Source organism: Balaenoptera musculus, chromosome 2, assembly GCF_009873245.2.
Source record: "Balaenoptera musculus isolate JJ_BM4_2016_0621 chromosome 2, mBalMus1.pri.v3, whole genome shotgun sequence".
Lineage (NCBI taxonomy): Eukaryota > Metazoa > Chordata > Mammalia > Artiodactyla > Balaenopteridae > Balaenoptera > Balaenoptera musculus.
In genome coordinates, this window is record NC_045786.1 from 15,683,680 (window position 1) to 15,711,402 (window position 27,723).

The 27,723-nt window shown below is 33.7% G+C and overlaps 1 protein-coding gene across 1 annotated transcript in view; it reads right to left on the reverse strand.

The window, feature by feature from the left end:
• The window catches only part of MALRD1 (MAM and LDL receptor class A domain containing 1), a 612,855-nt gene that overhangs the window by 333,780 nt on the left and 251,352 nt on the right, over window positions 1-27,723 (reverse strand). The window contains exon 24 of the mRNA XM_036841268.1: window positions 24,493-24,706. Coding sequence (XP_036697163.1) covers window positions 24,493-24,706 — 214 coding nt within the window. The remainder of the gene's footprint in view (window positions 1-24,492; window positions 24,707-27,723) is intronic.

Here is a 27,723-nt window from a genome sequence, read left to right on the forward strand (position 1 = left end):
GCAAATTGTTGTATCATGTTTTTTAAAAATCCATTCATAAATCTTGGCATTTTAATTGGTGTATTTAGGCTAGTTACATTTGATATAATTCATGTTATTGCAAGATTTAGATCATTCTTTTATTATTTTTATATACATCCATTTCTTAATTATTATCTTCCTCCTTTTCTGCCTTTTTTGAATATTTTTAGTATTCCACTTTAATTCTTTATCGGGTTTTTAGCTATATCTCTTTACATTATATTTTAATAGTTGGTCTAATGATTGTAATATGCCTACTTAACCATCACAATCCAGAGTTAATATTGCTCTTCATGCAAAATTTAAGAAACTTGGTAAAGTTTAGTTCCATTCACCTCCTCTTAATTGTGCTACTTTGTCATATATATCTACATATGATATAAAAGCTTCAATACTGTGTATGTCTTCTTTTAAAAGCATGCCTTTTAAAGAATTTAATGAAAGAAAAGAGAAAAATTTAGTCTTGCATATTAACTCACATAATTATAAACTCTTATTCTCTTTATTTTTTCCTGAAGATTCAAGTTTCAACCTGGTGTTATTTACTTTCAGCCTGAAAAATATCCATTAGCACTTTTTATAGTGTATGCTGAAGTATGATGGCATCTCCTATTTTCCATTTATCTGAAAATGTTTTATTTTGCCTTAGTTTTGGGAAAATATTTTCACTGGATACAAAATTCTTTGTTGACAAGTCCTCTCTCCAACCCCATTTTAGCATTTTAAATATATTCTTCTAATATCTTTGGGCCTCCATTTTTCTTGTGACAAGAAATAAGCTATCAAGCATATCATTGTTTCATTTTTAAGTTGTTTTTTACTTTTCTGGTGTCTTTCAAGATTTTCTCTTTTATTTTGGTTTTTATCAGTTGAAATAGAAGGTACTAAGATGTGGTGATTTTCATTTTCTTTGTCTTGATCTTCCTGATCATTTTATTTAAGTTTATGTTTTCCATAAATTTGGAATTTTTTGATAATTATTTATTCAAATATTTTTCTCTTCTTCCCCCCACCTTATGTTCCTTCATTTACATGTATATAAGAATGTTTTATGTTGCCCTGTGGATCACTAAGGCTCTGATCAATTTATTTTCATTTTTTTTTCTTCTTAAGTAATCAGATAACTTCCATTTAGTAGATCTGTCTTCAAGTTCAGTGATACTTCTCCTGTTGTCTCTAATCTGTTTCTAAGGTCATCCAGTAAATTTTTATTTCAGGTATTTCACTTTTCAATTCTAGAAATTCCCTTTGGTTCTTCCTCCTATTCCTTTTTATCCTCCTTCTCCTCTTCTTCTCTCTCATTTCCTCCTCCTCTCTCTCACTTCCACCTCCTCTCTCTCTCTTCATCTTCATTTTTATTTCCTTGCTGAGATCTTCTATATCTGCTTATTCATTATTGTGATATTCTTATTAAGTCCTGGAACACATTTGTACTACCTGCTTTAAATCCACTGTTTACTAAATCTCAGTTTTCCATCATCTTGGAATCAATTTCTATTAATTTTTTTCTCAAATATAGGTCAAAATTTCCTCTTTCTTGATATGTGTAATTTTTTTTACTTGTATGCTGAAATTGTAGATGATACATTGTAGCAAATTTGGGTTATGTCATGCTCTTTAAATGTGTGTTATATTTTTTCTCACAGTTTCTGAGAGGTCTTTTTAGTACAATCAGGCTTAGTTTTATTATTTTTAGGTTAGACCTATTGAAAATTTCAACTTATTCCTAGGTTATGTTGCTTATTAATAAATTGGGTTTTTACTGTAGTATCATCTTAAAGCTTGAAGTGTTTAGTACCATCCCAATTCTGGCTGTGCTGGAATTTTAATGTGTTCCCAAATTGCATGCCCTCTAGAATAACTACTGATCTCTCTCTCAGTCCTGCACCATGTCATCTCTCCTCATGGGGTCTCACTCTGTGCATGTACAGTCTAACTCTTAGCCAAGTTAATCCCCATAAAATCTTCTAGAACAGTTGTTTTGCTCAGTTCTCTTTCCTCAGGTATTCAGCCACTTCAGCAGCCAGGAATTATTTCTCTCTCAGCTTAGTGGCACTGTTACTATTTTGGGGTTCTATCTCTGTTCTGTGGAAGAAGACTTTCATCATAAGAAATGTGACAGTCAGTGGGTGATCATGGAGGTCACCTTTTGTATTCCTGTCTCTCAAGATCACAGTTCTATGCTGCCTGTTGTGTAATGCCTGAAAACATTTGCCTCATATATTACGTCCCATTCTATTGCTCTTGACAAAGAATAAATCCAGTATCAGCTTTTTCTATCATGAATGTATGCATAAGTCCCTCAACATTATTTGATATTCTAATGTCGTAAGTTTTCTGATTCTTTCATTAGTAATCTACTGCCATAATAAAAATCTTATATGATACACCCACACATGGGGGGAGAGAGAGAAAGAAAGAGAGAGAGAGAGAGACTGATTCATATATATATATACACACACACACACATATATATATATATATATACACCCCTCAGGGTAAAAGTATGCATGCATATAATATGTTATGATATCTAACCTTTTCATATTTATTGTTTTCTTTTAAATATACTTTTTATTGTGGTAAATCAAAAAATTTTTATTTCTCTTTTGTTCTATATTCATTTAAGAGTATAAAATTATGTATCTAACTGACTCAACATTTTAGCTTAAACTTTTAAATTAATATTTAGTTTTATATTTTGACTGTATTTTGATCAAATAATATGGATTATACAACTTTTCTATATGGAATGTATCGACTGTCTCCTAAATTGTGATGAATCTGTAAATATACCAAATATGGTTGAAATAATGCTTTTATTTATAAGGTCCAAAATTTCATATATATATTAATATGTATATAACTCTATCATATTTTATTATATATAAATAAAATATATATTTTATATGACTTATATATACATATAAAATATATATCATATTTATTATATATATATCATATATATAACTCTATCATATTTTTCCAAATATTCTATGCCTTTATTATTTTACTTTTGCTTATCTTATCAGCAAAAGCTGACAGAGGATTTTGAAATATGATTCAACAACTGGATTTTCATCTTTTTCTTGTTGTACTGCTAACTGTTTTGCTTCATATATTTGGTTATGTCATTTTAAGCAGAAAGCTTCAAAACTGTATTTTCATTCTAGATTTCACCTTTTAACACTCAATAATTTTGATTCAGAAATTAATGTTTAATTGACTACTCTTTAATTGCATCATAAATCTTTGTCCATGTTTCCAGTCTGTTTACATCACTAGCTACACTTTTTAGAGTTCACTAACAATACTCTTTTTATATCATGATTTACTAAGTTCTTATTTTTAATTTAGCTTAATTTTAAGTAGCTTAAATATTTTTAACTTTATGAAAGTTATATTTCTTATATATATTAACTATTATTTATATATATCTATTGTCTATATATATTATATATATACGTATTATTTATATTATATATATCCACTGTCATCATCACCAGTTACACATAGTATTAATTCTCATCCCCTGTCATATCCCTTATTTCCTCTCAGTCTTTTCATTTTATTGAATATTTCTTCTTTGTGCTGAGACATATTTTCAAATTTGTATTCCTTGGCAACAATTCACTTTTCCATAATGTCATTCCAGTGTAAAATTTCATTTAGGATTGTAATTGCTTTACTTATAATTCTTCCTTGTCTTATCCAATTTCATCTTAATCTTTTCTCTCTTATGGTCCTCTTCTCATATTTCACACAACCCATAATTTCTTATAACATGTTGAATACGCATGACATATGTATTTGATTTATCTGGGTAATTGTAATAAATACATTTTATAATTAGATCCCTCTGACGCTCCTAATTTTTGTTGTTGTTTTATTGGTCCCCATTTAAATAATGTTCCAGAGCTGGTTTTTGTCAAAAGATGGAGTGTGTAGCTTTCCTTTGGCTCATTTAATATTATTTGTTCATTTGTGGAAGCCCTTTCTCAGAACTATGCCTAGAGTTCATGCACTGTTCACATTGCAATTTCTAGTACACAGTAGATTGTAATTAATGTAATGTTTTATAATAAGGTGGAACTATTTCTTACCCCACTTCCTGGCCTATGACTCTTTAATCAACAGAACACAAAACAATCATAACAGCGACAACTCAGCAAACCAGAAAACCTACACTTATAACTTGCACCAATTCCTAGCATGTTCTTGACTGCATCCTTATTCAATTCCTGTATTTTAAATTCAAATGACAGTCCTCACTAGTCCTGTATGAGTCAAATGCAGCCTCTTCACTTATTTTGTCTCTCACTTCAGGGAATCAATAATTTGGGGATAACAGAAATATAAATAGGTCTTCTTTTGATAAAATTATGGAGGGAAAACTGACTCTTAAGAAACTGGACACTAGTTCATGTTACTAAAAAAAATGTAGTTATCTTTATATTGACGAGTGTAATTCAAAAGCTGTAGATATATAATTTTATTTCTCTTCATATAGGTAGAGGAAACACATTTGATTTTTTAAAAATATTTAACTGAAGGAAGGTTATGGAGGGTATGTAAATATACAAGTAGACTGTTTACATTGATTACATTAGCCTGGATAAGCTCAGTGATTGGTAGAAACCAAAATAATGGAATTTTAATATGAAAAAATGGCAAATCCCGCCTTTCAGTTTAAAATGTAAATGGTTGAGACAGGTGTGGGCCAGGGTGACTACAGGTGAGGAAGAGATTTAACACCATTACATGTGAAAAGTAAGGTCCAAACCTATATTGCCCTCACATTCTAACACTGACAAAGTGATACCAATTACCTTCTTGTTATTAAATATAATAGAAATTTCTCAGGACTTATATTATTTGATGTTTACACACTTGACAATGTCACATATTTCTTTTTAGAATTATAACTTTCCTGACCTTCTGTGACACCAATGTCTGTTCTTTTCTTTTCCTTCCAGGCACTCTCCTTCTGTCTGCTTTGTAAGCATCTTTGTCTTAAATATCGGTGTTAGTTGGGGTTCTATTCCCATGCTATTCCTTCTTTTCCCACTGTATCTACTTTCCCTATGTGATATTATCCACTTAATGGATATATATATATCAATATCAATCTATATATATATATATATATATATATATACCCACTATATATTGATGTTCCCCAATTCTTTTCTTTTTTAACATCTTTATTGGAGTATAATTGCTTTACAGTGGTGTGTTAGTTTCTACTGTATAACAAAGTGAATCAGCTTTATGTATGCATATATCCCCATATACCCTCCCTCTTGTTTCTCCCTCCCCCCTCCCTATCCCACCCCTCTAGGTGGTCACAAAGCACCAAGCTGATCTCCCTGTGCTATGTGGCTGCTTCCCAGTAGCTAATTATTTTACATTAGGTAGTGTATATATGTCCATGACATTCTCTTACTTCGTCCCAGCTTCCCCCTCCCCATGTCCTCAAGTCCATTCTCCACGTCTGTGTCTTTATTCCTGTCCTGCTGCTAAGTCCTTCAGAACCTTTTTTTTTTTTAGATTCCATATATATATGTTAGCATATGGTATTTGTTTTTCTCTTTCTGACTTACTTCACTCTGTATGACAGACTCTAGGTCCATCCACCTCACTACAAATAACTCAATTTCATTTCCTTTTATGGCTGAGTAATATTCCACTGTATATATGTGTCACATCTTCTTTATCCATTCATCTGTCGATGGACACTTAGGTTGATTTCATGTCCTGGCTATTGTAAAAACTGCTTCAATAAACTTTGTGGTACATGACTCTTTTTGTATTACGGTTTTCTAAGGGTATATGCCCAGTAGTGGGACTGCTGGGTCATATGGTAGTGCTATCTTTACTTTTTTAAGGAAGCTCCATACTGTTCTCCTTAGTGGCTGTATCAATTTACATTCCCACCAAGAGAGCAAGAGGGTTTCCTTGTCTCCACACCCTCTCCAGCATTTATTGTTTGTAGATTTTTTTGATGATGGCCACTCTGACCGGTGTGAGGTGATACCTCATTGTAGTTTTGATTTGCATTTCTCTAATGATTAGTGATGTTGAGCATCCTTTCATGTGTTTGTTGGCAATCTGTATATCTTCTTCAGAGAAATGTCTGTTTAGGACTTCTGCCCATTTTTGGATTGGGTTGTTTGTTTTTTTGATATTGAGCTGCATGAGCTGCTGATATATTTTGGAGATTAATCTTTTGTCAGTTGCTTTGTTTACAAATATTTTCTCCCATTCTGAGGGTTGTCTTTTCATCTTGTTTATGGTTTCTTTTGCTGTGCCAAAGCTTTTAAGTTTCATTAGGTCCCATTTGTTTATTTTTGTTTTTATTACCATTTCTCTAGAAGATGGGTCAAAAAGGATCTTGCTGTGATTTATGTCATAGAGTGTTCTGCCTATGGTTTCCTCTAAGAGTTTTATAGTGTCTGGACTTAAATTTAGGTCTTTAATCCATTTTGAGTTTATTTTGTGTATGGTGTTAGGGAGTGTTCTAATTTCATTCTTTTACATGTAGCTGTCCAGTTTTCCCAGTACCACTTATTGAAGAGGCTGTCTTTTCTCCATTTTATATTCTTGCCCCCTTTATCAAAGGTAAGGTGACCATATGTGCATGGATTTATCTCTGGACTTTCTATCCTGCTCCATTGATCTATATTTCTATTTTTGTGCCAGTACCATACTGTCTTGATTACTGTAGCTTTGTGCTAGAGTCTGAAGTCAGGGAGCCTGATTTCTCCAGCTCCGTTTTTCTTTCTCAAGATGGCTTTGATTATTTGGGGTCTTTTGTGTTTCCATACAAATTGTGAAAGTTTTTGTTCTAGTTCTGTGAAAAACGCCATTGATAGTTTGATAGGGATTGCATTGAATCTGTATTGCTTTGGGTAGTACAGTCATTTTCACAACGTTGATCTTCTAATCCATGAACATAGTATATCTCTCCATCTATTTGTATCATTTTTAATTTCTTTCATCAGTGTCTTACAGTTTTCTGCATATAGGTCTTTTGTCTCCTTAGGTAGGTTTATTCCTAGGTATTTTACTCTTTTTGTTGCAATGGTAAATGGGAGCATTTACTTAATTTCTGTTTCAGATTTTTCATCATTAGTGTATAGGAATGCAAGAGATTTCTGTGCATTCATTTTGTATCCTGCTACTCTAAAAATCCATTGATTAGCTCTAGTAGTTTTCTGGTAGCATCTTTAGGATTCTATGTATAGTATCATGTCATCTGTCAACAGTGACAGTTTTATTCTTCATTTCTGATTTGGATTCCTTTTATTTCTTTTTCTTCTCTGATTGCTGTTGCTAAAACTTCCAAAACTATGTTGAATAATAATGGTGAGAATGGGCAATCTTGTCTTGTTTCTGATCTTAGAGGAAACGGTTTCAGTTTTTCACCACTGAGAATGATGTTGGCTGTGGGTTTGTCATATATGGCCTTTATTATATTGAGGTAAGTTCCCTCTATGCCTACTTTCTGGAGACTTTTTATCATAAATGGTGTTGAATTTGTCAAAAGCTTTTTCTGCATCTATTGAGATGATCATATGGTTTTTAGCCTTCAATTTGTTAATATGGTGTATCACACTGATTGATTTGAGTATACTGAATAATCCTTGCATTCCTGGGATAAACCCCACTTGATCATGGTGTATGATCCTTTTAATGTGCTGTTGGATTCTGTTTGCTAGTATTTTGTTGAGGATTTTTGCATCTATGTTCATCAGAGATATTGGCCTGTAGTTTTCTTTTTTTGTGACATCTTAGTTTGGTTTTGGTATCAGGGTGATGGTGGCCTCATAGAAGGGTTGGGGAGTGTTTCTCCCTCTGCTATATTTTGGAAGAGTTTGAGAAGGAGAGGTGTTAGCTCTTCTCTAAATGTTTGATAGAATTCGCCTGTGAGCCATCTGGTCCTGGGCTTTTGTTTGTTGGAAGATTTTTAATCACAGTTTCAATTTCAGTCCTTGTGATTGGTCTGTTCATATTTTCTATTTCATCCTGGTTCAGTCTCGGAAGGTTGTGCTTTTCTAAGAATTTGTCCATTTCTTCCAGGTTGTCCATTTTATTGGCATAGAGTTGCTTGTAGTAATCTCTCATGATCCTTTGTATTTCTTCAGTGCCAGTTGTTACTTCTCCTTTTTCATTTCTAATTATGTTGATTTGAGTGTTCTCCCTTTTTGTCTTGATGAGTCTGGCTAATGGTTTATCAATTTTGTTTATCTTCTCAAAGAACCAGCTTTTAGTTTTACTGAACTTTGCTACTCTTTCCTTCATTTCTTTTTCATTTATTTCTGATCTGATCTTAATGATTTCTTTCCTTCTGCTAACTTTGGGGGTATTTATTGTTCTTCTTTCTCTAATTGCTTTAGGTGTAAGGTTAGGTTGTTTATTTGAGATGTTTCTTGTTTCTTGAGGTAGGATTTTGTTGCTATAAACTTCCCTCTTAGAACTGTTTTTGCTGCATCGCATAGATTTTGGGTTGTCGTGTTTTCATTGTCATTTGTTTCTAGGTATTTTTGATTTCCTCTTTGATTTCTTCAGTGATCTCTTGGTTATTTAGTAGTGTATTGTTTAGCCTCCATGTGTTTGTATTTTTTTCAGATTTTTTTCCTATAATTGATATCTAGCCTCATAGCGTTATGGTCGGAAAAGATACTTGATACAATTTCAATTTTCTTAACTTACGAAGTATTGATTTGTGACCCAAGACGTGATCTATCCTGGAGAATGTTCCATGAGCACTTGAGAAGAAAGTGTATTCTGTTGTTTTTGATGGAATGCCCTATAAATATCAATTAAGTCCATCTTGTTTAATGTATCATTTAAAGCTTGTGTTTCCTTATTTATTTTCATTTTGGATAATCTGTCCATTGGTGAAAGTGCAGTGTTAAATTCCCCTCTTATTATTGTGTTACTGTCAATTTCCTTTTTTGTGGCTGTTATCATTTGCCTTATGTATTGAGGTGCTCCTATGTTGGGTGCATAAATATTTACAATTGTTATATCTTCTTCTTGGATTGATCCCATGATCATTATGTAGTGTCCTGTATCTCTTGTAATAGTCTTTATTTTAAATTCTATTTTGTCTGATATGAGAATTTCTATTCCACCTTTCTTTTGATTTCCCTTTGCATGGAATATCTTTTTCCATCCTCTCAATTTCAGTCTGCATGTGTGCCTAGGTCTGAAGTGGGTCTCTTGTAGACAGCATATATACGGGTCTTGTTTTTGTATCCATTCAGCCAGTCTATGTCTTTTGGTTGGAGCATTAAATCCATTTATATTTAAGGAAATTATCGATATGTATGTTCATATTACCATTTTCTTAATTGTTTTGGGTTTGTTATTGTGGGTCTTTTCCTCTTCTTGTGTTTCCTGCCTAGAGAAATTCCTTTTAGCATTTGTTGTAAAGCTGATTTGGTGGTGCTGAATTCTCTTAGCTTTTGCTTGTCTTAAAGATTTTAATTTCTCCATCAAATCTGAATGTGGTCCTTGCTGTGTAAACTTGGTTGTAGCTTTTTCTCTTTCATCAATTTAAATATGTCTTGCCACACCCTTCTGTCTTGCAGAGTTTCTGCTGAAAGATCAGCTGTTAAACTAATGGGGATTCCCTTGTATGTTATTTGTTGCTTTTCCCTTGCTGCCTTTAATATTTTTTCTATTTAATTTTTGATAGTTTGATTAATATGTGTTTTGGCATGTTTCTCCTTGGATTTATCCTGTATGGGATTCTGTGTGCTTCCTGGAGTTCTTTGACTACTTCCTTTCCCATATTAGGGCAGTTTTCAACTATAATCTCTTCAAATATTTTCTCAGACCCTTTCTTTTCTTTCTTTCTTTTTCTTTTTTTCTTTTTTTCTGATCATACACGTTCTCTTTTATTCTTTGGCTCAAAGGTGATACCATTGGTCAGAAGCAGCCTCATGTCCTTTCCAAAAGCAAGGGGTCTTGGCGAAATCATCTTTTGTATGTAAAGAATGAAATGAGAACTGTATAATGTCTACTGCAGCCTTTCTTTTCATCAAATACTCTTTTTTTCTGAATTTTATCATATTTATTTTTTTATAGAGCAGGTTATTAGTCATCCATTTTATACACATCAGTGTATACATGTCAGTCTCAATCTCCCAATTCATCACACCACCACCCCCACCGCCCCACCGCTTTTTCCCCTTGGTGTCCGTACGTTTGTTCTCTATATCTGTGTCTCAATTTCTGCCCTGCAAACCGGTTCATCTGTACCATTTTTATAGGTTCCACATATATGTGTTAATATACGATATTTGTTTTTCTCTTTCTGACTTACTTCACTCTGTATGACAGTCTCTAGATCCATCCACGTCTCAACAAATGACCCAATTTCATTCCTTTTTATGGCTGAGTAATATTCCATTGTATATATGGAATATATATTCCACAGCTTCTTTATCCATTAGTCTGTCAATGGGCATTTAGGTTGCTTCCATGACCTGGCTATTCTAAATAGTTCTGCAGTGAACACTGGGGTGCATGTGTCTTTTTGAATTATGGTTTTCTCAGGGTATATGCCCAGTAGTGGGATTGCTGGATCATATGGTAATTCTATTTTTAGTTTTTTAAGGAACCTCCATACTGTTCTCCATAGTGGTTGTATCAATTTACATTCCCACCAACAGTGCAAGAGGGTTCCCTTTTCTCCACACCCTCTCCAGCATTTGTTGTTTGTAGAGTTTCTGATGATGCCCATTCTAACTGGTGTGAGGTGATACCTCATTTTAGTTTTGTAGTTTTGATTTGCCTTTCTCTAATAATTAGTGATGTTGAGCAGCTTTTCATGTGTTTCTTGGTCATCTGTATGTCTTCTTTGGAGAAATGTCTATTTAGCTCTTCTGCCTATTTTTTGATTGGGTTGTTTGTTTTTTTGATATTGAGCTGCATGAGCTGTTTATATATTTTGGAGATTAATCCTTTGTCCACTGATTCATTTGCAAATATTCTCTCCCATGCTGAGAGTTGTTTTTTCGTCTTGTTTATGCTTTTCTTTGCTGTGCCAAAGCTTTTAAGTTTCATTAGGTCCCATTTTTTAATTTTGTTTTTATTTCCATTACTCTAGGAGGTGGATCAAAAAGATCTTGCTGAGATTTATGTCAACGAGTGTTCTTCCTATGTTTTCCTCTTAGAGTTTTATAGCGTCCAGTCTTACATTTAGGTCTCTAATCCATATTGAGTTTATTTTTGTGTATGATGTTAGGGAGAGTTCTAATTTCTTTCTTTTACATGTAGCTGTACAGTTTACCCAGCATCACTTATTGAAGAGACTGTCTTTTCTCCATTGTATATCCTTGCCTCCTTTGTCATAGATAAGTTGACCACAGGTGCGTGGGCTTATCTCTGGGCTTTCTACCTTGTTCCATTGATATATATTTCTGTTTTTGTGCCAGTACCATATTGTCTTGATTACTGTAGCTTTGTAGTATAGTCTGAAGTCAGGGAGTCTGATTCCTCCAGCTCCATTTTTTCCCCTCAAGACTGCTTTGGCCATTCGGGGTCTTTTTTGTCTCCACGCAAATTTTAGGATTTTTTTGTTCTAGTTCCGTAAAAAATGCCATTGGTAATTCGATAGGGATTGCACTGAATCTGTAGATTGCTTTCGGTAGTATAGTTATTTTCACAATACTGATTCTTCCAATCCAAGAACATGGCATATCTGTCCATTTGTTGGTATGATCTTTAATTTCTTTCATCAGTGTTTTATAGTTTTCCGCATACAGGTCTTTTGTCTCCCTAGGTAGGTTTATTCCTAGGTATTTTATTCTTTCTGTTGCAATGGTAAATGGGAGTGTTTCCTTCATTTCTCTTTCAGATTTTTCATCATTAGTGTATAGGAATGCAAGAGATTTCTGTGCATCAATTTTGTATACTGCAACTTTACCAAATTCATTGATTAGCTCTAGTAGTTTTCTGGTAGCATCTTTAGGATTCTCTATGTATAGTATCATGTTATCTGCAAACACTGACAGTTTTACTTCTTCTTTTCCAATTTGTATTCCTTTTATATCTTTTTCTTCACTGATTGCCATGGCTAGGACTTCCAAAACTATGTTGAATAATAGTGGTGAGAGTGGACATCCTTCTCTTGTTCCTGGCCTTAGAGGAAATGCTTTCAGTTTTTCACCATTGAGAATGATGTTTGCTGTGGGTATGTCATATATGGCCTTTATTATGTTGAGGTAGGTTTCCGGAGAGTTTTTATCATAAATGGGTGTTGAATTTTGTCAAAAGCTTTTTCTGCATCTATTGAGATGATCATATGGTTTTTATTCTTCAATTTGTTAATATGGTGTATCACATTGATTTATTTGCGTATATTGAAGAATCCTTGCATCCCTGGGATAAATCCCACTTGATCATGGTTCATGACCCTTTTAATGTGTTGTTGGATTCTGTTTGCTACTATTTTGTTGAGGATTTTTGCATCTGTATTTATCAGTGATATTGGTCTGTAATTTTTTGTGTAGTATCTTTGTCTGGTTTTGATATCAGGGTGATGGTGGCCGCATAGAATGAGTTTGGGAGTGTTCCTCCCTCTGCAATTTTTTGGAAGAGTTTGAGAAGGATGGGTGTTAGCTCTTCTCTAAATGTTTGATAGAATTCGCCTGTGAAGCCATCTGGTCCTGGGCTTTTGTTTGTTGGAAGATTTTTAATCACAGTTTCAATGTCATTACTTGTGATTGGTCAGACCCTTTCTTTTTTCTTCTTCTTGTGAGACCCCTATAATTCGAATGTTGGTGCATTTAATGTTGTCCCAGAGGTCTCTGAGACTGTCCTCAATTCTTTTCATTCTTTTTTCTTTATTCTGCTCTGCGGTAGCTATTTCCACTATTTTATTTTCCCCATCACTTATCCATTCTTCTTCCTCAGTTATTCTGCTAATCATTCCTTGTAGAGAATTTTTAGTTTCATTTATTGTGTTTTTCATCATTGTTTGTTTGCTCTTTAGTTCTTCTAGGTCCTTGTTAAGCGTTTCATGTATTTTCTCCATTCTATTTCCAAGATTTTTGATCATCTTTATTATCATTACTCTGAATTCTTTTTCAGGTAGACTGCCTATTTCCTCTTCATTTGTTTGGTCTGGCGGGTTTTTACCTTGCTCCTTCATCTGCTGCATATCTCTCTCTCTTCTCATTTTGCTTAACTTACTGTGTTTGGGTTCTCATTTCGCAGCTGCAGGTTTGTAGTTCCCGTTGTTTTTGGTGTCTGCCCCCAGTGGATAAACTTGTTCAGTGGGTTGTGTAGGCTTCCTGGTGGAAGGGACTGGTGCTTGTGTTCTGGTGCATGAGGCTGGATCTTGTCTTTCTGGTGGGCAGGTCCACGTCTGGTGGTGTGTTTTGGGGTGTTTGTGAACTTAGTATGATTTTAGGCCACCTCTCTGCTAATGGGTGGGGTTGTGTTCCTGTCTTGCTAGTTGTTTGGCAGGGAGTGTCCAGCACTGTAGCTTGCTGGTCATTGAGTGCAGCTGGGTCTTAGTGTTGAGATGGTGATCTCTGGGAGAGCTCTTGCCGACTGATATTACATGGGGCCAGGTGGTCTCTGGCAGACCAGTTTCCTGAAGTTGGCTCTCCCACCTCAGAGACCCAGGCCTGATACCCGGCCAGAGTACCAAGACCCTGTCAGCGACATGGCCAGGTACGTGGGGTGTTTCTTGCCTTTTGGGAAGTCTGAGGTCTTCTGCCAGCATTCGGTAGGTGTTCTGTAGGAGTTGTTCCACATGTAGATGTATTTTTGATGTATTTGCAGGGAGGAAGGTGATCTCCACGTCTTACTCCGCCATCTTGAAGTTCCTCTGATATTCCCCAATTCTATGTCTCCTGCAGAAATGCCTCTCCCAGGTTGAGATGTCTATTGGCCACATCTCCATTTTTAAGATCTTACGATATCTCAATCACAAATTAAGCAAAATCACATCTTTTAAAACCTCATCCTTTTGCTTCATTAATTAAGAGTGAATGAAACTGCCAGTTATTCACTTGTCCAACCCAGAAATCCTCCACAGTAAATTAATCATCAGATCTGTAGACTTTTCTCCCAAATATTTATTCACTTCTTTCCATCTTCATTGAATGCACCTTGTCATCATTATCTCTTGAGTGAAATACTGGAATAGTCTCCTGACTGATCCTCCTGTCTCCAAAATTGCTATCATCTACACTGCTCTTCAGAGTGATTTTCCTAAAATCCAAATTTGATTATATTATTCCTCTGTATAAAATCCTAAAATGTCTCTCTGTTACTCTAAGTTAAAAGACATTTCTTAACACAGATGACCAAGTACCCCTGCTTGTCTCTCTGGACTCATTCCTAGCTACTCTCCACTCTCAAATGAAATGCTCCAGACATGCTAAGCTTTGTCTCCACAAACTCATCAGGATCTGTCTTTCCTCTGGTTTTTTGCTACCACCCTTTGTAATTCCTATCATCTGGAACCTTCTTTACTATTCTTTATTTAACCAACTCCCTATTCATTCTTCATAGATATAATCAACACAAGGCTAACTAAAAAAATAAAAACTAAAGTATTAAAATTCTTAAGATTTGTGAATGTTATCTTATGCAAAAAAATGACACAATATTCTGATAATTTACACATAATTAGAGTACGGTGGTATTTGCTGAATATTTAATTTCCATGTTTATGAGAAACTTTGAGAATTTAAACCATCCAATGAGAGGGAGACTAGATAATAGAGGCCTTGAACTGTGCATATAAAATGCTACTAAAGGATTCTAAGAATATATATATTGACATCATAACTGTGAACATGAGAAAGGGGAATGTGAAAAAACGTGCAGAATCAATGGTACCTGTTTCTGAATCTTAAAGTTGTATTATTATGAAGAACTACAAGTAGTAAGAAATACTATCATCAAAAACCCATACTGAGCAAAGATGGAAACGTAGATTCAATATTAGGAAAATCATTATATCAAGGGGCGCCTGACAGTTGAAAAGGCTTTTTATGTGAGACAGAGTATTCTCTCCTATGAAAGTGTTCAAACAGCAATCAGATGATTTTTTCCCCTCCCACCTCCATTGTCTGCCAGATCAGAGAAGTTATAGAAATGATTCCTTCATTGGTTGGTGACTCATTTACCAATTCAATCAATAGCAATTCAGTAGATGTTGGAACTGATTCATCAATAAATATGTCTTAGTGGAGTTCTCTCATATATTAATAGACTGTGATAAGTGCTAGGATATAGATAAAAAATTTACGATAAATTGTAACTGAGTAAAAGTGAATCCTTCACAGAAGTCTTAGTGTTAGATCCCTGTTTCAAAGAGCATGGAATAACTTCTTTTATTCTCTCCAACTCTATGATTCTTTGATTTTATGATTCAATAACTTGAACTTTATATCATATTTTGACAAGTTGTTTATATTGTATTTATAAAAAGGTTAGTAGCTATACCTATTATTTCTAGATTTTTCTTCTTAATGAATTAGTATTATCAGTCTCAAAGGAATGTCAAAGAAAAGAGAGAGAAGACACAAATTACCTATGACAGGAATGAAACAGGGGATATCATAGACCCTATGGATATTAAAAGGATGATATAAGAATAGTATTAATAACTCTAATGCATTAAATTGACAACTTCTATGAAATGGACCTATTCCTTGCAAAGAACAAACACAAAATGATTTGAGCAGCTTTATAACTTTTAAGGAAACGGAACTCATAATTTTAAAATTCCTGAAAAGAAATCTCCAGGCTCAGATAGTCTCACTGGAGATTTCTACCAAATCTTTAAGGCACACAGATCAGAAAGGAAGACATAAAACTGTCCCAATTTTCAGATGACATGACTGTCAACATAGAAAATCTAAGGAATGTATTATAAAACTTTGAGAACTAATACATGACTCAGCAAGGTTGCAGGACACATGATCCACATATAAAATTAACTGTGCTTTTATATACCATCATTGAATATGTAGAAACCAAAATTTAAAATATAATATCATTTATAATCCCTTAAAAAATGAAATACTTAGGTGTAAATCTTATAAAATATGTACAGGACTTGTAAGCCAAAAACTGCAAAACACAGGTGAAAAGAAATCAAAGTCTAAATAATGGAGAGACAAACTGCTCATGGATTGGAAGACATCCTATTAAAGATGTTATTTCTCCCAAACTGATATATGTATTTAATAAAATTCTTGTCAAAGTTACATCACTTTTTTTGGTAGATATAGAGATGATTTTTTTTTAAATGTGAAAGCAAAGCCAAAGGAACTGGAATAACTAAGGCTATTTAGTTGAAAAAGAAAAATAAACTAGAAGGACTCTCTCTACCTAAGTTTAAGATTTATTATAAAGCTTTAATTTTCAAGACTGTGTGGGACTGATGAAGGAACAGACACTTGGATCAATGGAACAGAACCAAAACAGCTTCACATAAGCACAACCAACTAACATTTGACAAAGATGCAGATGCAGTTAAATGAAGGGAGGACAGCTTTGTTAATGGTGATGAAGCAACTGGATAACTATTGGCAAAAAAAAAAAAAAGACCCAAACCTCACACCTTATACAAAAATTAACAAAATGGAGCATACACTTAAATGTAAAATATAATACTATGCAACTTTTAGAAGGAAAAATAGAAGAAAATCTGGGACCTAGAACTCAGTGAAGTGTTTTTGACCGTGATATCAAAAGCATGATCCCTAAAAGGAAAGATCAATAAACTGGACTTCATCAAAATTACTCTTTCCCTGTAAAGAGAATGTAAAGATAATCTAAAGCCTATTAGAAAACATTTGCCACTCACACATCTGCCGAAGGACTTATATCTATAATATATGAAGAACTCTCAGAACTCAACAGTTTGAAAAATTCTGATTAGAAAATGGGCAGAAGACATGAAGAAACATTTCACCAAAGAGGATATACAGATAACAAAGAAACACATGATAAGATGTTCAACACCACTAGCTATCAGGGAAAATGCAAATTAAGACCCTGATGAGATATTATCCTATACCTATAAGAAGAGCAATAATAAAAATAAAATAGTTACAATACCAAATGCTCGCAAGGATGTGGACAAACTGGATTTCTCAAATATTGTTGGTGGTAACATAAAATGGCATAACCACTCTGGAAAATACTACTATGGTATGTTACATCCATGCATGGAACATGAGTCAGCAATAAAAAGGAACAAATGATTTACACACACAACAACTTGGATGGGTCTCAAGGAGGTTATGCTGAATGAAAAAAAGACAGTCTCAAAAGGTCACAAACTGCATTTACATATTTATATAACTTTCTCAAAATTACGAACTATAGGGACGGAGAACAAAATAGTGGTTTCCCAAGGTTAGGGATGGTGAGACTAAATGTAATTATAAAGGAATAGCTCAGGGAAGATTTTGGTGGAGACAGAATATTTGATTGTAGTGTGATGATTACACGAGTTTTCACATATAATAAAATGCCATACAACTATACACACATATTGAACCATATTGTTTCCTGGTTTTGATATTATACTATACTATAAAATGTAACCACTGAGGGAAACTACATGAAGGGTACACAGAATTTCTCTGTACTATCTTTGTAACTTCCTATGAACCCACAATTATTTCAAAATTCAAAAAATTAATGTCATGTGCCAATTATTATTGCATGACATCATCAGGAAATTGTGATACAGTGATTTCCTTTGTATTGCCTTATTCTATGAAGTAATAATAATAAATTCTGTAAACAATACTTTCCAAACTGTTTCACAGAACAATTGTTCTATAAGGAGTATACTTATTTCCATGTAAAAAAAAGAGTTTGCGGGTAATTTGGAAAAATCCTACTTATAATACCAGGTTTTCAAAATTTCTCATAATTTTTCCTTCAGTGATGACTACCTGATTTCATAATTCTGAAAATATTACCCTAATGCATGTCACTTTACAACACTGAGTTCATGAGAAAGGGATCAGTGTTGATAATCTTGGAAAGACAGTGAAAGCTTTCTAAGCCTCAGTCACTAGGCTACAGCCTGCAAATAATGAATTCCTGAAGCTTAGGACAGCAGATCCTTCACAGGAAGCCTGGTTTATTAACATTATGATACCTGACCTACTTTTGAACATAATCTCCTAAAGAAAACAAAAGCTATTCATAGTGCATGATTAATAAAGTCTCTGAAAATACACTAGTTGTTTTCAAGGTGATGTAAAAATCCATGCTGGGATTAGTATTTAAATACCCTAACTAAATTATTTCCCCCTCACCCATCCAAAAGTGCTTTGTACTTATTCTAACTCCCATTCGCAAGGTGAATGTTTATGTACCTATTTCTCTAACTAGACAAGAAGCTCCACAATTCTTCAGGTAATATCTTATTTTTCTTTGTTTTTGCTCCAGGGCCACTTATATTAGAGATGCCCAATGTTTAACCAAATAAACAAATTTCCAGTATGCAAGGCTAGGTCAGGATGGTGTACACTGGTGCCAGTAGAGTCCCACAGAGGCACTCTACACCTTTAAATTCATTTTTTGCCACAACTGAGCACAAATTCTGATATGCTAAAAAGTTTTAGATGGAGCACTGGATATGGTGTAGAAGTAACAGCTATAATATAACCTTACTGTGAGTAAAAAGTCACATATATATCATAGCATCAAACAATAGCCCATTCTCCCCCCAAAATTCATCAGTTTACCTGAAACAGAGAGAATTCTGCTATAACAAATGAGAAAGGGTAGTCAGGATGTAAATGAGTCAACTCAAATGTGTCCTGAAGGATAACTGTTTAGGTGAATTACAGTTATACATTCATAGAAATCAAAGGAAATTGTTAGTGATGTGGTGATAATATAGAAAGGACCGTGTTTAAATTATTGCTGACCTTTTAAATGTTTTTTGAATTTTTAAAAAATTCATTCAAATACATCAAGTATCACTTGGCTCAAATCCATTATTTTTTCCATCTTTTTTGTTTGTTTGTTTTTTAACATCTTTATTGGAGTATAATTGCTTTACAATGTTGTGTTAGTTTCTGCTGTAAAGTGAATCAGCTATATGTATGCATATATCCCCATATCCCCTTCCATCTTTATTTAAATGTCAATTTCTCAGTGAGAACTTTTCTGATGGCCCTATTTAAAACTATAACCACCACTCCAAGCATCTTCTTTCTCACTTTTCCCTATTTTACTTTTTGCCAGAGCACTTATCATTATGAAATATGCTGTGTTATTTTACTTACTCTGTTTTGTCTGTGTCCCCTTCCACTACCACCAAACATAATGCAAGCTCCATGAGAACAGGAAATTTGTCTGTACTGTCCACAGCATTATTCTTAGTAACTAGAACAAACCCTCGCACATAGTAGATGCTCAATAAATATTTGCTGAATAAATGCATAAACGTCAATTCTTTAAAACTTCTTAAAATTGCCAATAAAGTATATCAGGCAATTAAATACATACGTAGGCATTAAATTTTGACTTAATTATAAATGGTTCAATTAAATTCATTAAGAAAATATACACAGAATCATTTTTAATATTTAAAAAGCTAATTATTGCCCCTATTAAAATCCTGATATATTTGTATATGTCAATAAGGAAACAACGAATAAAATAAGAGCTCTTCCTTCTCACCAGAAAACTTTTTCAAATGTTTGTATTGTTTAGATGATTGCTTCTCAAATTTTAGTACACATATACTTGTTAAAATGCAGTTTATGATTAAGTCTGGGGTGGGGCCTGACTTCTGACAAAAATGCTGTTTGTCTCTAGACCAAGATTTGAGTAACTGAGTTTAGATAATTTTTCAGCAGTGTTAAATTGCACATTGATGTAACATTAAAAAATGATATTTTTAAAAACATTCATCCAATAGGAAAAAATGTGTTTAAAAATATTTGTAATGACTTTAGCAAGGTTACTATAAGTAACTGAGTATAAGAGTTTGACTTATTGTTAATCACGTGTTCTTTCACCAAGAGGGAACCCTAACGTAAACTATGGACTGTGGTGATAATGACATCTCCCGTGTAACAAATCACCACTCTGGTTGGGGACATGATAGTCTGGGGGGGCTGTGCATGTGTGGGGATTAAGTTCTGCTGTGAACCTACAACTCCTTTAAAAAATAAATTCTATTGAAAAATTTAAAAGACAGCCTCCAGAATGAGAGAAGATATTTGCAAATCATACATACGATAAGGGCTTAATATCCAGAATATATAAATAACTCTTACAACTCTACAATAAAAAACACACAATCCTGTAAAGAAAAGCACAAAGAACTTTGACAGTTCTCCAAAGAACATACACAAATGGCCAATAAGCACAAGAAAAGATGATTAACATTATAGTCATTAGGGAAGGACAAATCAAAACCACAATGAGATTCTACTTCATACACACTAGGATGGCTATAATTTTAAAAAAAAGAAAGAAAGAAAGAAAGAAAATAACAAGTATTGGCTAAGTCCCAGATCTCCTTCAAGAATTTGCCCAGGAGGGGGAATTAGATGAAGGGAGTCCAAAGGTACACACTTCCAGCTATAAGATAAATAAGCACTAGGGCTGTAATGTACAACATGATGACTATAGTTAGCACTGCTGTATGGTATATTTGAAAGAGATTAGATCCTAAGAGTCCTCATTTCAAGGGAAAAAACATTTTTTTCCTCTTTTTATTTTTCTGTACCTATATGAGAAAATGGATGTTAATGTATTACCACTAAACTTACTGTGGTAATCATTTCGCAATATAAATAAGTCACAATGATGTATACCTTAAACTTATACAGGGCTGTATGTTAATCATATCTCAGTAAAGCTGTGGGGGGGGAATAAATAAGTAAAATGAAAAAAAATTGTTTAAATATCTTTCATCAGGCCTATCCTCATCAAGCTCCCTAATATTGCTATTTGCTCTCCCTCCATTTTTCATCTCCTTTAACTTATTCTATATTTTCTCACAGAAAATGTATCACTTATCACCTTCTGACAAACTCTGTAATATACATATACACAAACACACACACATGGATATTCTGTGTGTGTGTATGTGTGTGTGTGTAGAGGGAGAGAGAATATTTTCTGTTTAACACAGGAGAATGGGTAATATGATTTTTGTCTGTTTCATTTATGGATGTACACTAGATGTCTCAAACACTGCTTGACATATACCTTTTCAGTAAATATATGTTAAATTAACTTGATATTTTTGTCTTCTCAGTTTCTCTTGATCATTCTTGACAGGGTCTTGAAAATGTTATCAGTCTTTCCAAATCCTCTCTCTCTGACATTTGTGTTCTATTCCATTAATTTGTATTATCAGCTAATTAATTTCTTTGGTAAGGATTTAAGTATATAAATTTTTCACTACGCATTTTCTTAACTAAATACCACAGGTTTTTTAATGCACTATTATTATTATTATTTATTTAAAACATTTTCTAATTTTACTGTAATTTTTTTGGTGGGGAGATGGGTTATGAAAAGTGTCTTCTAACTAACAGGGAATTTTCTAGCTTTTGTCTTACAACTGATTTCCAGCCTAATTCAAAAGATGTAATCCATGTCACTTTAATCCATTTAAAATTATTGAAGTTTGCTTAGTGCTTAATAACATATATTCTGTGTGTACTTGAAATAGATGTCTGCAGTTGGGAAATACAGTATTACATGTGCCCATTAGGTTCAGATTCCTTACTAATTATTCTGGTCAAATATCCTGCATCCTTACTAATCACAGTGCAGAATTAAATTATTTTGAGCATGCCTGAGATACTCTTGTGTATCACCAATAAATATGCTAATTGGAAAGTACAGAGAAACAAAAATATGATTGTTTGCCAAAGGAGCCTCTATACCAATGGCAAAATATGTTCAACTAAGATTTCAGATTTCTCAGATACACAAATCACTTTCTTTTTGACTATGTCCTATATTTTAGCTATATTTATATTATAAAGCAAAAAAAAAAAAAAACAGTTTAATCTTTCTGCCAAATCTTGCTTTCTGAGCCTATATTGGTCTATAGAAAATTAAAGCCACAGGTACTTTTGTTTTATAAAGGATTATTTTCTTTTCCTTTGTCAGAGACAGTCTATGCCTTTACAAAGAGCTCAGCAGTTTCATTCTTTCTTCTATTCCTAGGTGGTGTATTTATACCAAATGATATTTTAGACGTTTTTTTAGAGTTGTGATACATGTTCAGCCTTTACTAAGACTTCCCACAAAAAAAAAACAACCCAAAACAAACAAAAAAAACCTCACACAAGTTCCAAAGATCATGAAACGTAAGCCTAAATTCTTGGTAGGTTGTCAGCCAAACTTCTGAGATCAGTTGCTATGGTGATTTTTTTTTTAAGTTTTTCTTCCTATTCTTCTGGGTCTAATTAAACATCAAAGTTTATAGTATATGCAGGAAAAATAACAGCACTCATAATTCATATAGCAGGTTCTAGCCACTCTATAATTAAAACATTTAAAACCATTAACATAGGAATACAATTGAATTTTTAAATACATAATAAAATAAGCAGTGTTATATAAAAATAAATCATATTCATGTAATAAGAACCAATATTAAAATGTGGGTTACTTTTAAGGTTTGTTCTAACTTTTTTGTTGTTTATTTGTTCTAAGGAGCTGAAAAATTTTTCTTCTTCTTATATAATATCTGGAACTAATTCATCTCTCTTGCTTCAGTATTACTGATATCACAGCCCCATTCAAATGTTACAGTGATTTGGTAATCAGTTCACCAGAAAGCACCTTCTGATAAAACTTTCCCTCCAAGGGCTTGTAATTACTTCTGTCTTTATTTTCCATACAAAAGAACTACCAAGACAATAAATTTCAGTACATTTCTCTGACCTTCTTAGTATATTAGTATACCCTCCCAAATACAGATAGAGGATTCCTAGAAATATTCGCAAAGTTATTATCTAAATACAAAGAGTTCAAGGAAAATTTAGCCAGAAATAAAATACTTTAAACACTGAAAAAATTGCATTAAATCACATCTTGGGAAAGAGATAAGTTGGCAACATGACAAATAAAATTCAAAAGCATAATATCTGTTCTGTTTGACTGATAACCTAATAGATTTGTGAGATACTCAAATGAAAATGGCAATGAAGAAAATGTAAAAGCATTTGATGCAGAAAATAACTAAAAACTCAGCAAAAATATTCATAAGATAAAGGTAAAAATTAATACAGAATACAAGATTAGTCAAACAGTTTTGCTTGGTTCATATAATAGTAATAATTGATATTATAAGATATAATCCACACTTGAAGAAACAAATAGTTATTGGATATACACAGGATTTCTACATCTACAACTTTTTTGGTTTTCCTAAGATTCAGTTGTACACAGAGGTAGTATGGTAGCTTGGGCAAAGCAGTGAATCATAAATCAAAGTACTTGGAAACTAGGATCAACTCTGTCAGTACCAGTTTTATGAAATTTGACCAAATCTTAGCCACTGTTGTTCAGCAGCTTTATCCATGGAATGCACTAATAATATCTGCCCCACTTACCTGTCGGGTTTCTGTGAAGATCAAGTGGAGATTAGTAGATAGAAGAGCTTTGAAAGTTAAAAGTTCTACGTAAATGTGAGCTCTTATTATACTGACGTTGTTCTTGTGATTCCAGATTTGGTTTCAAGAGGCAAAAAAGAGATCAAACTGTAATACGCTAGCTCAGAAATTATTGGTAATAGTGGAATAATTTGTCAACCTTAATTCTGACAATTTGTATTCACCTCATTTGCAATGAAATGAGGCAACAATGCACTGTGTTCCATGATTTTACAGACTTCCCTGAATGAGCACATATGGCCCATTTAGCTAAGGATATTTTAATAGGTGCCGTTTATTATGATCTCTTGTAACAATATTACACAGCTGATATGTATTTCCCTTAGGAGATCACATTGTCTATTTTACACATTATCTGGATATTGATTTTTTTGTTTTTTTAGCCACTTATCCCAGCTCATAATTGACCCAAGGGAATGACAACTCCCTGAAATCCGTCAAAGCACAAAGGCTTGTCAACCTTGCATGAGTTGCCGTTGATGGACGTTTTGCTTGCCTTCTTTCCCAAAGTTTATTTCATATGGAAAATACTTGTTTGCATTCTGTTTGTCTTTGAAGACACCTGCTTTCCAGTTAATCTCCAATTCTTCACATACAAACAGAAAGCCATTGATTAGTTTTAAATGACTTTCGGTTCTAAATTAAGTATTGAGAGGGAGAAAGGAACGTATTTAAGTGGTTAAATCACCTTACCTGCCTTGGCTGCTGAGTTATATATACTCTGTATTTTTCATCAATGAACCCATTGCACAGAGGAAGGTTGTGGGAGACAAAGGCAAAAGTAAGGAGACAGAACACTTCCACTCACCACAGATGAAAGGAGTCTCATCTGAATTATCAGCACAATCGTTCACAAAATCACACAGCTTGTCCCTGGCAATGCAGTGCTTGTTCGCGCATGTGAATTCTTGAGCCGTACACGTTCTGTCTGCGCTAAGTAGGGGGGAACAATCTTGAAAGGAAATATCATCCACTGCTACATCTCCTATGTAACTGATACCACGTTTTGCCCTGAAGACAATCTTTAAAAAAAAAAATAAAGCCAATATCAGTCGACTCGTCCATCAAGAATTCAAAACTTGGGGCAAACAGTAAATACAGTACAGAACTTAAGGGCTTGAATCTGATAAAAATGACCCCGTAATCACTACAATGAAACTGACCCAGGAAGTTTGAGGGATATCGAAGATCTCTACCACACTCAACAGGCAAAGAATGTGGAAGTGGCAACACCACTGTCTCTTGTCTAGATTTTTAGGATACAGGGCCTAAGAAACAGGCAGGAGTCACCTACCACTGCAGCCTCTGCAACTCGCAGACCCCAAACAAGACCTGCTCACTGCTGACAGCCCCATCACACGTGGAAGCAGGAGGTCAACCAGGTGACGGAATGCACCAAGAGACAGAAGATGCAAGCATACCTTTTACTTTATTTCATCCACTTCTTGCCATTCCTCTGATACGTTCAACTCAACTATTTGAAATCGAAAACATGTCTAACCTCAAAACTATGAATTTTTTAAATTGGCCACATCTTTGGACTTGAAATGATTGTGATTTGCCTTTGATTAATGTATGTGATGAATGAAATTCTCCTGTGTGCCACTGCTGGACAGTGAGATCCCACTTCTACAGACTTTGATAGAACTGATGAAAAATAGTCACAGGACTCGCTAAAGTTTCCAAAGTGAAACTAATTCAGACAGCTTCTATTGAATTTGTCTGCAAGCTAAATATGTATTTGTGTGTTAACATAAGAAATATTCATATATTTTAAAGTAAATTTAGGACAATTAGAGATGCGTTAACAAGAAATACCTATTTACCTCCATGATTTTTATACAGAATAGTTACTGTCATCAAACTCCCAAACATCTTTTTACCAAATCTAAACAATTATTTTTCTTGAAAGAAGTAATTAGTTTTTCCTTAAGATGTGTTATGCTTTTATACTATTGTATGAAAACCTAGTTGTTTTCCTTTTAAGATGAGAAAATAGAATAACTGAAAATCATGCCTTTCACATTATTTTAAAAAAGCAAATAAACGTACAATTTTTATATAAATTCATGTATCAAATTTACATAAAAGGCATACTTTTTTTTTTTTTCTTCAGAATAGATGTGCTGGAAAAGAAAAATAAATTTGTAAGATAGATTAAGAGCTTGGATGTGATTAAGACGAGGTGAAACTAGAAAGAATAATGACTACAACTCTTTTATAAGAGAATTGAGCCCAAGAAGAACATGGATACACAAATTGAAAAAGGTACTGTATTATCTGGATATATCTGAACATTTAATTTAAATCTGTAAGGCAATGCTCTGTGATTAAGAAATCAGATAATCCAATGCCACACGATGTTGGTTAAGATTCCATAGATTTTAATACTGAATGTGATTAAACTTTTTTTCAAGAGCAGTTATGATATATTTTTTTCCGGTAAAATAAAAGCTGGGTCAATCATTTTGTAAAATTTAGGAAGCAATAGAGCATAGCATTTGTATTATGGACTTGTAGATGACCTGCCTGTGTTTAAAGCGTATCACTGCCACTGTAGTTATATAAGTAGGGCAAGTTACCCAAGCTCTAGGTATTTCTGTGCCTAATCTATAAAATGCAGGTAATAAAGGTAGGTACCTCATACAGTTACAGGAGTAAATTTTTTGTTCATAGAACAGAACTTAGCACTTAGTAAGTGCCAGGTATGTGATTGCTCTAGTTATAAAAATTATTATAATTAAATGTTATGTTTAAATTGGGGGTTCCCAAATATAACTCTGAAAACTACCCAATGCTGTATACTTTTACTCAAGGGTTAAAGGCACTCATGTTTCTGAGGCTAAAGGGACTGATACTGTAAAAATGGAAGAACCATGGATAGTATGTGTGTCTCACCACCATTTCTCCAGTGCATAGTAATATGCTTGCACATAGTAGGTTCTTGATATGTTTTTACTGAAGGAATGAATGAATCACATTAAACATCAAATATTCAGAAACCATTAATATTTCATTTTAAGATTCAAACAACATGGGCATATTTCTCTTCAAATTTCAATATGTGAAAAATTAAATTTCAGAAAGGCTAAATTAATAATTGATTCCTCTGCTTAAATCCCTCTTAATGTTGTTTTGAACATGATTTTACCATGCAAGTATTCTACTTGCACAGACTAGTTAAGAATTCACTGCCCGAAGTGGAAGCCGATGCCTGGCAGCAGCACAGCCTTCTGCACGTTCTTGCTGATGATTCTTCTTCCCTCAGTTAAAAGGTCTTGGAGGTTAAACAGGTGGAATCCTCTTAATGATAAATTTCATACTGTGCAAGGCCACTAAATTGCTGTCCAATCTTTTCTTCTTCAGGTTGAACTTACTTCTTATCCATTTCCTAAATTATCTACAAATGACCCATAAGAAAACTGTGTCCCAGCAAGAGGTCAAAAATATATGGGATTTATTATAGCTAACATTCTAAGAAATTGGGGATAATGTTGTATCAGTGCCTTTAAACAGCTGTATCTAGCCTGTGCTTCCAGCGGAGTTGAAAGGGGCTGATCTATCAGATATGGCATGTGATTGTAGATACAGTTACTGAATATTCACAGCTGATTTGGTTACTCTCGCTACATATTGCATTTCCAGTCCTCTGTATAATTAGCAAAGATATTATACCTTGTATCTATAGATAAGTGGCTCTAAATTCAAGGAATTAAGCCCTGTGCTGTTATGACTAAGAAAAAATGTTCTCTGACATAAATGGCTCTGGATTCCCACTCTCCCTTATCTAATCTTAAATCTTAACAGCTAAGCTTTACCTTCCAATAAACACCCCTTCTGCCAAAAACAAAACAAAACAAAACAAACAAAAACTCCAAAAGCAAAAAACACACACATCCATGGAGCTCCTGTTTTCCTGATAATCCATAAAAAAATAAAATTCACACTAAATATTTTGGCACATAATTACTTTCAGTTTAAACCTTTTATTCTATGTATTACTTGTTCTTTTCCTTTATTTTTAGGTCTTATCCTCCTA